Source organism: Nesoenas mayeri (genome assembly GCF_963082525.1).
Source record: "Nesoenas mayeri genome assembly, chromosome: 1".
Taxonomy (NCBI): domain Eukaryota; kingdom Metazoa; phylum Chordata; class Aves; order Columbiformes; family Columbidae; genus Nesoenas; species Nesoenas mayeri.
Genome location: NC_137541.1, coordinates 152,374,038 through 152,386,879, shown reverse-complemented (window position 1 = coordinate 152,386,879; position 12,842 = coordinate 152,374,038). Strand labels below are relative to the sequence as shown.

The following is a 12,842-nucleotide window of genomic DNA, read 5'->3' as shown; positions in this document are numbered from 1 at the left end:
ATCAGAAGTCAGAATGGTCGTACCTTCCATGTATGGATCCCTGCGCACATTAGGATCCTAAAGTGTAGCACTCCTGCTCTGTTAGAGGAAAACAAGTGCAGACAACTTGTTCAGGACGTCTGAAATTCAAGAATTAAATTTTAATCTCCAGGCTGCCTTCTGGTCTACAGTCTCAGTAAGTGTGCTGTTTCACAGAGGTTCTTTAACGTTTATCATCATCGGTAGTAAGTGTTAAGCCTTAACTATCCATCCTATATTTCACATTCTGTATTCTAAATGAAAACACACTACTGTGTGGACATTGTGAATCAAGCACATGCAGGCATATGTTACTTTTTATACTACGTGGGCCTTTGCTTTTCTAACTAATGTGCTGAGGAGCCAGTGTTGTAGGTAGGGCTGCCTGTGTACAACCAGAGCAAAATTTGTGCTTCCACATTAACTCAGTGCTTGATCTCACCAAAACCTACTAAATTCCATTTTATTTTTCTTTCAAAGAGAGGGCAACTATTTTCAGTTACATAACAGGCTTTTTTTTTTTTTCCTAATTAAGCATACAATACTCCTAAATGGGTCATTCTGGGCTTTTGGTCTGCCAGCACAGTTTGAGCTGGAAGTTCCATCAGCTTAAAACTTGCTGGCAATGGCGTAGTTAAGCGTGATACCGTGGTCCGAATGCTCCTCCAAATACTAATGTTTATCTTATCTTCAAGGCTGCTAAAAAGGGAGTGATGATAACTTATTTTATGGCCTGAAATGTATTAAGCATAGAGCTACTAAATTACTTGCCCATAGGTACCCAGGAAGTGTGGTATAGCATTTTTAATTATTTAGAACTTAAAACTCTTGACTTTCTACTTTCCAATATTCTGTCAGTATGGCAGCCTTTTTCTTTTATTTTTTTTTTCTGTTTCTCTCTTACTTTAGTACAAACTGTTCTGATGGACTTAGGTAAGCGAGAAATCTGGGTGACCGTATGTGAGGGACATTTGCTGCATACGGTTCTGGCTGTTTAATCGCTGAGATTATGTTGAAACTATTGAATAGGGCTGCGGTGGTTCTGACTCAAGCAGATCTCCTTGCCATACTTCATTCAGCGATTTATTCAACATTTTTATTTCATTTAGCCTTTTATTATGATAGTGTGTGTGCTCCATGGGTAAGTGCTAGGGAGTTGGGTCTTTTTCAGGATGTTGCTTGGTACAAATCAGTTTTCATTAAAAGACTTTCTATTAATTGCACTAAAGGTTTGGCGTGGCTTGCTGTTGTTGGTTGTGGTGGGGTTTTTTTGTTTGTTGGTTTGCTTTTGTTTGCTTCTTTGGGTTTTTAATTCTTTTGTTTGTTTTGATTCATCACCCTGTGAAATAAAGACATCAGATCTGGTAGCCCAGGCCTATTAAAAACCAAAACAAGACATCCTGCCACAGCAGCCTCTGTGACCAGCACTGGTTGTGTGTTTCTATCTCTTAAGGTCTGTCAGTTGAACCACAGATGAACCTCTCCGTTATTTTGGTTGGGACTGGCTCATTGACCTTAAGTGGTCCCATTGCTGCCTTTCAACACTGGCACATTGTGGTCATTTCAGTCTTTGTATTTTCCCTGTTCAGCATCCAGTTGTCTTGGTCTCCTCAGCTATTCCACAAACCACGTTTTCTAAGTTTTCTGATGTGTGTGTTCATCCCTAGATGAACGTGGTGTAGCCTCACCGAGCAATGAACCGAAAAATACTTCATCCTCATGTAAATACATCGTTCTGCGTCTCTCCAGGGAACAGAACTACCCGCCTTCTCGGCATCGCCGCTATTTGGTCGTGACCATCTAATCGAGGTCTTGTAGTGCTGCCGCTGGTTGTCACAGCTCAGCGCAGCACACAAGGACGTCACCCCTGTGGTCCTCAAAGATCTGCTTGAGCTGCCTTCACAGCAGGTCACAGGCATGCGGTGGGGGGTGTTGGACGGCAGTTTGATTTGTATTGTTCTAGGAGAAGGCTGGGAAAAGCATCAGGCAGACTTTGTCCTTTGCAGATTTGGCAGCGTGCCACTTTGTCTAGATGGTAGTGTGGGATTCCTTCTTTTATTTTAAAAGCTCTTAACAGCGGCTATACTTCAGAGGAGGTTTTGATTCCTTTTCCCATTGCCCGTTGTCGTGTTCGTCTCCCTTTTATTTTGAGACGTTCTTTGAGGAACTGAGCCCCTGCGCGAGAATTGCCCCAGCATTATACCTTTCCCTCCTCATTCAAGTGAATTTCCTGCAGTTCTGCTTCTTTGAAGCTATTGCGTGGATTTGTTTTCCAGCATCTATGTGCAGAGTACAAAGGTCTGCTTTCGTTGTTGCCTGTGAGGCAGTTGCACATATTTGAGACTTATTTTTCCAAAAGAAAAAAACCCACACAAACAAAAGACCACTTCTTTTTTTTTTTTTTATAGCAGGGTATTATAATTGGCCTAGTTTGAGGAGATCTTGCTTTCCTGTACAGCTCAAAACAGCCTGGAAGATTGTGGGGCTAGAGAATAGTGGCAGATGGTGACATACAACTAATAAGCAGGGGCTTGTGCTCAGCTGTCAGTCAGAAGGCCCCAAAGCTTTTGAACAGAGGATTTCCATCCTGCCTCCTGCCAGGAGTTCAAGCCCTCAAAGTGAAAATCCTGTGAGATACCATCTTCAAAGTAGCAGAATTAGAGGTAATTTCTCCAAAGCACTGTATATATATATATGTATTTTTTTTAATAAGCCATGGCACCTGAAAGGGCCTACCTTTTCCAAATAGCTAACTCGGAAGAGCATCACGCTTGTGAAACGTGACATTAACTACTGCTCACTGAGAAACACATCCAGAATCTTAATTTGGGAGGGATGGGGGAGGGGACAGAAGAGTGGGAAAATTAACTGCTGGCAACGCTGCAGCCCTGTCTGCTCTGTTCATGGTGACTAATGAATCTTTGCCCTCTCAGTGGCAGCAAAAATGCACAACTGCCTGGCCTCCAGCAATTACTGCTGGAAGAGTTGGTAGGGAATGGGAGTGAAGCGCAACTGCTTGCTGCACTGAGTAACGAAAAGCAGAAATGAACTATGCTAATGGACTGGAAAGGGTTTACTTGTGCGAAGTAGTTTTTTGCCGCTTGGTATTTAAGAAGGTTTACCTGCAAGTCCTGCAATTTTGTGCAGATATTTTTCTGATTGTTTCATAAGAAGAAAAAATTCCTTTTAAAATATGGGTAGTACTCTCTGTAAAACACTTGGGCTGCTCTGTTCATACACCTGAGAGGTCACTTGAGAAAACTGAGGTAAGAGCTTGTTGTCCAAGCAACATCTTGCTTTGTACTCTGCTTGTGTGCTTGACATGCTCAGGAGCTCACAAGTGGTTGTGTGCACAGTCCTGGACCCGAGCAGCTCCGCAGTAGCTGACTGGAGATGCGAAGGATCGCTACTTGGCCGCCAGTGATTCTTCCAGCTCTTCCATTCTTCTAGGAGGAGAAAATAAATCTCTCCTGTTTTTTTCTCAGAGCCTAGCAAGAAGGAAAGCTGAGGGGTAGGTACATACCCACAAGAGGGTTCGGAGAAGGGCAGCAGAATCGGTGTGCTTTTCTTTTGGTGTGTCTTTATGTGTCCTTCAGGCTTCCCACTTGGGCTTGTTGAGAGTGGAGAACAAAGGAGTTTGATTTAGTGAAACCATTTGCGTGTTCTTTGTAGTTAAAGCTCCACAAAGAGATGAGTTTGAGCAAGGTCCTTTGTATACTTAAAATAGAAATGTAACATCTGATATTCTGACAGAGCCTACCTACCGCGTCACTGCTGACGGAAGCTTATGTGGGTACTCAGGACACTGTTGATGGGCAGAAGAGGAGGTCTCTCTTTGCATATGTTTTTTACAAAGCCTAAGGAAAAGGCAGGTTTCAGTAAAATACCTTTCTGATGGGCATGGCAGAAGATCTGAGATTTTAGTTCCGTTTTGCTTTTGCTCTTTGTGAAACACCTTGGTTTACATTTGTAAACTCCATAGGTCAGAGGTTCTGAGGGCTGTGTTTGTACAATGGCTTTGTGGAGGGACCGGCTTCATTTTGTGGTGGTTGCTCATCGTGGCAGCATCAGTTCATGTGAATCACTAAACTCATTAGCGACTGAATCTTTTATGCAGGCTGAGTGGAGAAAGTGTGCAGTTGTGCAGTGTCACTTGTAAAGGATTGAAAAGCAATTAGAAAAGTATATTTTAAATTTTAATGCAATAATTTTCTTTTAAAAATAGTGTATTTCAGATATGCTGCTGCCTGGGATTAACCTGCCCCCTGTTAATCGCTGTGTGCCTCAGAGGTTAAAACCCTCACAGCTACAGTGATTCCATTGTAAAGAGAAGAAGAAATGCACATTACTTTGTTTTTTGGTTTTTGTTTGTAGTACTTGTGTGCAGTCACGAAGGAAGCAGCCGGAGATGTGGTGGACAGGGAGACCTCCTATCTGGTTCTCTTGGAGTCTTAGCGCACTGGGCATTCCTTGCTGGAGCAGAAAAAACAAATGGGTATGAATATTAACTAGTTACTTCTTAATTCTCGTGAGTCTGTGTTCTCCTGTAGCAACTGTTGTCGACCTGCTATAGCAATTTCCAAATGAAATTGGAGTCGTTGGGAATAAGGTATCCATGTGCTTTTAAAAAATGGAAGGGTGTTCTAGAGCAGTCTACATAATAGTTAGAATTTTAATACGACAAGCTTTGCAGTAATCTAACATCTCCCAAGTTTGAGGTAGAAGAAGAGTGTGAACCTGGATGAGTTCCTAAGGACATACATATATATCTATATATCTGTCTACATGTAGGTAGATATATGGAGCATGTGTTTTCAAAGCGATCGAATGCAAGCAGAAAGTATGAAGAATAAATAAGTGGCAGTCACCGGCAGTAACATCTCTGCAATTCAGAAAACATGTCATTCAGATTGATTTTTGTAATTTGGTAAATCCTCTTGCATTGCACCCAAGTAATTCAGTGGGGCAGGTAAGTTGAAACTTGCAAATAAAATACAATTTCAAGGAGGGCAACCATGTTAAGGCCAAATGGCAGTCCAGTTTGGTCGTACATAAAGCAGCCATGCAGCTGCAGCGGGCTGTTCACTCTTTCGTTAAATTATGTCAGTTCCTGTCCAACTACTTGGTCCACCTAGTCATGTAGTATTTCTGTGACAGTCTCTGCTGTAAATAAAGATGAAAGGAACCTTGACACAAGCTGTTCAGGAATAACAGTCCCTCTTGCCGATAAGTAATGAGGAATTGGAGCTTGAGGAGTGGAGAGGTTTTGTAGTCTTGGATGCTACGTGCACATGCACACAGATCACAGAATCGTAGAATAGTTTGGGTTGGAAGGGACATTGAAAGGCCATCTAGTCCAACCCCCTGCAGTGAGCAGGGACATCTGCAGCTAGATCAGGTTGCTCAGAGCCCCGTCCAGCCTGGCCTGGAATGTCTCCAGGGATGGGGCATCTACCACCTCTCTGGGCAACCTGGGACAGTGTTTCTCCACCCTCACTGTAAAAAATTTCTTCCTCATGACTAGCTTGAATCTCCTTCTTTTAGTTTAAAACCATTACCACTTGTTCTGTTGTAACAGGCCCTGCTAAAAAGTCTGTCCCCATCTTTTTTAGGCCCCTTTTAAGTACTGAAAGATGTCTATGGGAGTTAACTAGTCCATGCTTGTCTTACTGTGAGAGCACTGCAGTGGGTGCCCCAGGAAGAATGAGGGATCAGTTGAACCAGATCTGAAATCCAGCATACCCAGAATGAAAAATGAAACCAAGATTGTTTATCTGAAGTTGCAGCTGCCAGTACAGGAGAATTTTGTTTTACTTCATTAAAAGTGTGACTTCATTTTTGCATAGTGTACAACAGATCAGTATTAAATTGTTGGAGAGATTAACAAATGCAGCACCTGTTCTCCAACCTCTCCTTAGTTGGGCTCCTGTGGCTCTTCTGAACAGCTGGCTCAGAAACTCCTTTATTTTATAGATGAAGGAAAAGTGGGAGAGCATAATTGGCATCAGCAATATATAGTTTCTGCTGTGGTGGTGTTAAGGTGACCCTTTGGAAACACCTGCTCTCCCAGTCCTGTGTATCTCAGGTGTTTGTTACAGGAAAGGAAGAGCTTTTTGGGTTCCCTGAATGGGGGCATCAGCTTGGTGGCTGGACTGCTTGCAGTCCTTCCATGCTTAGGCCTGGCTCTGTTTCAGAACAGGTATACGCAGAGCAGGATTTTGAAACAAAGATTGCACTGGCTTTCAGGGGTGCTAGTGGTGTAGTAGGTAGGATTCTCCTGTTAAGTAGAGAGGATGCTGAGGCAATACCTTTGGAGTGTGGTCTGTATCAGACTGGTTGTGCAGTAGCCTTAGAACTACGTGCTTCACGTGTCTTCAGCCCAGAAGCTTGTGCACAGCTTTTGTTTCAGAGCAGTATTTGGGCATCCGAGGTTGATTCTCAAGGTGTCTTAAATAATCACTCCTGCACCTTGACGAGCGTAAGAAGTTGATGTTTTTGAGGAAAAAATACTCAAAGCTGCCCTGGTAATGCCTAAGGGCAAGTTGAACATGAGCCAGCAGTGTGCCCTGGCAGCCAAGAGGGCCACCTGTGTCCTGGGTGCATCCAGCACAGCATGGCCAGCCGGGCCACGGAGGTGATTGTCCCGCTCTGCTGTGCACTGGTGCGGCCTCACCTGGAGCCCTGTGTGCAGTTCTGGGCACCACAGGATAAAAAGGGTATAAAGCTACTGGAGAGTGTCCGGAGGAGGGACACAAAGTTGGTGAAGGGTTTAGAGGGGAAGCTGTGTGAGGAGCGGCTAAAGTCACTTGGTTTGTTCAGCCAGAAGAAGAGGAGACTGACGGGAGACCTCATGGCGGTTACAGCTTCCTCAGAAGGGGAGGAAGAGGGGCAGACGCTGATCTCTTCTCTCTGGTGACCAGTGACAGAACCTGAGGGAATGTCAGGAAGATGTGCCAGGGGAGGTTCAGGTTGGACATTAGAAAAGGTTCTTCACTCAGAGGGTGTTGGAGCACTGGAACAGGCTCCCCAGGGAGGTGTCACAGCCCCAAGCCTGACAGTGTTCAAGAAGAGACTGGACAGCACAGGGCTGGCTGCAGAATTATTCCACAGTTGTTTTCCTCTGCTCTGGAGCTGTGAGGCAGCAGCTCCTGTGGCCCAGCCTGTGAGAAGGGGCTCTGGAGGCAGCAGGGCTGCCCTGCCTGCCCAGGGGAGGCTCAGAACTTGGGGACATGGGGCTGGGGACACTCTTAGGCAGTTTGTAAGCGTGTAGAGAACGTGCCTTAGTGTCTGTTGTGTTGTACAACTGTCCATTTTAAGCTGATCTAATGAAGGCCCTGGAGCAGCGACTCGGGCCCTGTTAAAAAATCATCTCCTGTCTGCATGCCCATGTCCTTCCCCCACCCCTGCAATACAAAACTGAGTTACCCAGCGAGTGGGGAGGAAAGGGAGTGAAAAGGCAGCCAGGTGAGACATCAGTCTTCCTCTGAATGAAAGGATCGGAGTTTCACATTGCTAAAACTTGACGTGGAAAACCTTCTTACCTGCTTTTAAGCACGTCTTCCTTTTGCATCCCTCAGCCCTAGTGATGCTGCTCAGTCAGTCACATGCTGTGACAGGGGAAGCATTTGTTAAAAAAAAAGGATCAGCCAAAGATGTTCTATGGTGCAAGAGTCTGAGAAATACAGGTGTTTGCTTAAGAGGCCTTTCCAACAATGCTGACAAAAATTTATGGGTACAAAGATTATGTCCGCGACCTTATCAGTTACACGAGTGTTCAGATTTTGTTTTTAACGTTGCATTTTCTGTTTGTTGTTTGTGTTTTGTTCTGCTGTTTGTTTGTTTTCTTGTAGTCAAAATCCCTTTCTAGTGGCTGCATTTGGCGCTTGCTCTCTCACGAGGCAGTCTAACCACCAGGCCTTTCAAAAATTTGGACGTTCAATGACTGCCTCTGACATGGTTTCAGAAGTTGGAACAGCTTTCAACAAACTCTTTGAAACCTGAAGCCAAAGCAGCAGAGAAGATGACAAGGAAGAGCGATGACTGCAAGAGTAATTACATTTACCGTAGAATTTACATAAGTAATGCACCCTTTCAAGTGCTGTAGCAGCATTGGTATGCTAGGTAGATTTTTTTATTTTTAAGAATAGAAAAATATGATTAATGTAGATATTTTTTAAGAGTTTGGAATACAGAAATGTTTTGGCTGAAATAAGCTGTAGTTGCAGATCTGTTATAATATAATAAAACTAAACTGAAAGTATTCCTCTGTTCTTTTTGATAGTTATTGAGCAATAACTAAAGTGTGAACAGCAAAAAAAATAAAATGCACTTGATACTCTAGATAAAATTCTTCCACCAGCTCAACTGAATTTCTTGGATTGCACCAAGGTTGTCATGTTCTTAGACCCTCTGTCTAGAATTAGCTATTGCACTTCATTTTTTGCCATGCTCATATATTAAGAAGCAAGAAGTCAGCCTCTTTGGAAAGGGAATGCATGAGAGTTGCTGTAGATTTTGAATGTAATTAGTTGCCTTTTCCCATTCCCAGTCCCAGAGGCAGCATCTGTTCCAAGAATATACCCCTTCCTGCAATGTCTTGGGTATTTTTGGAAAAAGTTCCCCCATGGTAGAATAAGGATATACTGTAGGTATCTTAGCATTAAGCAGTAATTATGCTTACCTGGAAAGAATATTTTCTGTTCCTTTAGCTGGCCTTGAATCTTCTAGAACTCGCTATGATGAACTGGGTGAAATTATCATTTGGAGAGGTACGAGGTGGGGTAAGAATCTTACCGATTCTTCACTGAACTAACCGGTGCCACTCTCAGTGATGGCGGAAGCATGAAGTGCTTTTAAACCTCGCCTTGCCCGCTGCGTTCCAGCTCTGAGGCGACGGCCGTACAGCTGCAGAGGTGGCTCTTCATTAACCAGCGGGAACAGGAACTGAATCAGGAACAAAAGGCAGACAGCAGCACGTACGTACCCGTGCGCTCTCGGTGCTGTGCAGGCAGCCGCACGCTGCGAGTCAAAGCCACGAATAGGAGAACGATGGTCGGTGTTGGAGCTCTGAGCGCAGCACCGGGGGTAGGGGCTTGTTACTCAGTCTTTAGCAGGACAGGTGTGGCCTTAACAGCAGAAGTCCTGGCTGGCTGAGCAGATGAGTGTTTGTTATAAAGGGGAAGTTGTGTGGGGTTTTGCACAGTATCATTTCTTAGATTTTTGGAAATTCAGTCAAAGCTTGTAGGGATTGAACCAATATGGAGAGAGGGGCAGGTTCACACAAAGTGCATTTACACAACTTCCCCTAAGGTCTGGAAGTGGGTTCTGCCCTCAAACCTGTAATCTAGCTCCAAGTGTATATACTCTTTATTAAAGTGCAAGAACAAGCATATCCTGTGCCTGGTTATTGCAGCAGGCGTTATATACTCACTGCAGCCCCTCTTTTCCACTGATCCAGCTCTACATGAGCGTACGATGTCGTGCATATGTGAGATGGCATTTGGTACCTTGCAATAGCTGCCCACAGAAAGCACTTGCAATTAGAAAGGCTGCTCCAAGTGTTTCCTTTCAGCCCTTATAGTTGATATTTCTGGATGCACTGTGACTACTACCTCACCCCGATGCATTTTTTTTGTTTGTTTGTTTTTCTTTTTAAACCAATTACCTATTTAAAAAAAAAATAGGTTTTTAAATGTTTGCTCATTTTGGTCTATGAGGGTTCACAGACTTTTTAGATTAGAGCAATGTCGACTCATAAGAGATGGGTTTTGGTGTTTAATTTAAGCAGTTTTGTAAACTGTCTACATCTTTGGGGAAACTTAGCTACTGTTGTTTTTCCCCCTAAAACTACTGGAGAAGCCTGACTCCTTTTAAATAAAATTAGAAAGTTAAAACTGATTTTAAAACAGCTACTGGATTTCCTTTAAAATGAGCTCTCTTTTTTTTGTGTATTTAGAACATCAGTGGTATTATAATCTAAATGGCATTTGTAGGCGGTCAGTCAATTAACAGAGCTCAGTACAGATTTCCACCTGCTGTGTTGGCTTTAAATCTACACAGAAGTTGTAACTCTTGTTATTCACTAATGTATACAAATTGTTACAATTTTTAAACATTCTGGAAATGTAGCAGTTTCTTTTGGTAGGAAATAAAAATAATAGCAAATTAATTGTGTGTACTTTGTTTGGTGTGTTCCGGTTGCATTTCCCACAGAAGCCGAGCTGACTGTTCCCCATTCCTTCTAGCTGACTAGAGCAATACAGCCACTCACTGACTTAAAATATCAACAGTGTCAAATACACCTCTGCCAAAGTGCTGACAGAGGCCTCCCCCCATATTCTCTAGGGGTACCGATACCCAGAAAGGGAGTAGAAAAACAGCCACACCTTTTATTCGCAACCAGTAAAGCCTTTATCCCGTTGGATGACTTGTGAAAGCTGTATTTTCAAATTAAATTCCTTGTAGATGGACCCGTGTTCTTATTTTTGTTCTCTCTCCACAAATGGATTTTAAGAGCGAGCACCCATAGGTAAAACACAAGCCCCATATAAACTGAGAACAGAGGTGGCCTCAGGTGCAAGGCGGGGCTCTGTGCCTGCTGACAGCTGCACCATCCAGCGCACTTCTTAACACAAACATGGAAAAAGGTAACCAAACAGGTAATAACTACACATACTAATGTCTTTCCAATTCTGGGGGAGAGATCCTGGCCGTGCTGCCCTCTCAGCGCTATGGAAACCTCAGTGTATTCTGTGCCAAAGCAAGCTAAGAAGATACCAAACCTTACAGAAAACTGGACACCATCATATCCCAGTTAAAGATTTCACAGGACCAAACCAGCAACACTGCAATAAGGCAGCACTTCAAGGCTAAAAGCATCACCTCCTTCCCTGCCTGAGGGGAACACAGTTGTTCAAACTACTGGGCATAAAACTGTTTTCACTCAAAGACGGGCCCGAGTTCTTGCTCCTGTCTTCACTCTCGTTTTATCTTCACGATATTTCAATCCTCAGCACCAGCTCAGCCCAATGGGGGTGAGAGCAGAGCGTGTAGGATTGGGGCTGAGGCGTTCCCTCTGCTCCTCTGTATTCTCAATGCTTCTTCCAGGCCCATAGGTACTCACCTAGTAGTAGTGTCAACAGGTTTGCTCAGATTATAGTAGATCTGTTTTGTTGGCCATTGTGTTCCAAAGACTTTTATTTAGAAACTTACTATTTACAAGTGTTGCCAAAGCAGCTGAAACATACAAAAACAAACAAAACAAGTCCAAGGATGAAAGATCAGCTTTTCTTCTCAGTCTGGGGCTCTGCTTGCCTGCCTTCCACCATTTCCCAGGTTGAAACTGCAGCTCTGTCCTGTAAGGAGAAGTTTGCAGGTCAATCCCAGCACGCTGGAGCCACCTGTATCACACGCGTGTAGGTATCCGGAGACACAGGGTTTTAACCAGGCTTCATTCAGCAAAGCTATTAATGCAGTTCAGTAAAACAGGTGGCCATACCATCCCACCCAAATGCCATTGTTACTAATAACACTCGAAGTGATAAAACAAACCCAGACAATTCTTCCCTTAAGAAGGAAAAAAAACCCACAGTAGAAATGTCACCTCTTCAGTGTGGGATGCTGCAGCGGTGTGTAGTCTCTTACCACAGTATTTTCTGTTAAACTCAGGCAACCACATTTTCATGTTGAAATGGCTCATGGACATGGAAAACAGCTCTTCTTATGGCTAATGCATGAGAATGTACTGCTTAGCATTTGATCTCCTGAATTTTAGGATAGCAGCCTGTTGCTGTAAATCTCTGTAACGCACTACTGTCATATTTGTGAAAGAGAATATTGCAGTCCAACTGAGCATTTCTGACTGTTAAGATCTGGCCAATTGACTAAAATTGTTCAAAAATAAAACAAAAGGTGATCTGAATATTGAAACCTGACAATGTTCCATGAGTTCCGACTCATGAGAGGCTGGAATACAATGTAGAATTTTACTTACATTGTAGAATTTACTTACAATGTAGAATTTTACTTACATTAAAGTGAAGGTGACCTTAGAGGTGACCTCATCACTCTCTATAACTACCTGAAGGGAAGTTCTAGCCAGGTGGGGATTGGTCTCTTCTCCCAGGCAGTCAGCAATAGGACAAGGGGGCATGGGCTTAAACTCTGCCAGGGGAAATTTAGGCTGGACATTAGAAAGAAATTCTTTACAGAGAGAGTGGTCAGTGGCTTTGGGCACGTGCTGTGTGTGCTTATACGTGCGCTTGGGCTTTGTCTTCAGCAGCAAACTGCTCTGGGACAGGCAGCCAAGATTCTGGTTATTAAAAAAAAGTGTTGAAATTAATGCAATGGGCTGAATCCTGACTAAGGCAAATCTCTAGGTTATTAAATGCCCATAAATCCCTCTAAAAAGAAAACAAAACAAATCTTCAAAAGGGTGGGGGTGGGGCTGCAGCCATTTTGCCAGAAAGATCAAAGGGGAGTAATCTTCTCCAAGACTCTGTCTCAGTGCAGTTGTTGGGATTTGCAAACTTTCTTGACAGATGAGCGGAGTGAGGACTCAGCTACGTACAAACAAGTGAAGGAAGCAGATGTTCCAGCTTCCCACAGCCTTCCTTTGCTTGCCTAGCTGCAGCTCAGCTCTGCTGCGCTTTGGCTCTCACTGTAGCCTGTATCAGCGCGCTCGCTTTCATCTGAGATCGCGGGACAGCTGACCACGCTTCACGTTTGGTTTTCGTAGGTGCGCTGGCAAATGACAGTTCTCACATTCGGCAATTAGAGAGGATACACACTGTCACTCCCTAATGTCATCGTGCTTTACATCCTCC

At 43.7% G+C, this 12,842-nt stretch overlaps 2 protein-coding genes across 12 annotated transcripts in view; one reads left to right on the top strand and one right to left on the bottom strand.

The window, feature by feature from the left end:
• The window catches only part of NAXD (NAD(P)HX dehydratase), a 52,901-nt gene extending 42,701 nt beyond the window's left edge, over window positions 1-10,200 (top strand). For 5 of the 6 annotated variants that reach the window (XM_080356441.1, XM_080356440.1, XM_080356445.1 and 2 more), the window contains 2 exons: window positions 4,393-4,513; window positions 7,869-10,200. In XM_080356441.1, the coding sequence (XP_080212567.1) occupies window positions 4,393-4,513; window positions 7,869-8,019 (272 nt within the window). In that variant the 3' untranslated portion in view covers window positions 8,020-10,200. The remainder of the gene's footprint in view (window positions 1-4,392; window positions 4,514-7,868) is intronic. The other variant, XM_080356444.1, reaches the window with a different exon arrangement.
• A 1,002-nt stretch (window positions 10,201-11,202) lies between these two features.
• Window positions 11,203-12,842, bottom strand: part of CARS2 (cysteinyl-tRNA synthetase 2, mitochondrial) — a 41,012-nt gene continuing 39,372 nt past the window's right edge. For 5 of the 6 annotated variants that reach the window (XM_080358330.1, XM_080358332.1, XM_080358331.1 and 2 more), the window contains one exon: window positions 11,203-11,372. In XM_080358330.1, coding sequence (XP_080214456.1) covers window positions 11,298-11,372 — 75 coding nt within the window. In that variant the 3' untranslated portion in view covers window positions 11,203-11,297. The remainder of the gene's footprint in view (window positions 11,373-12,842) is intronic. The other variant, XM_080358335.1, reaches the window with a different exon arrangement.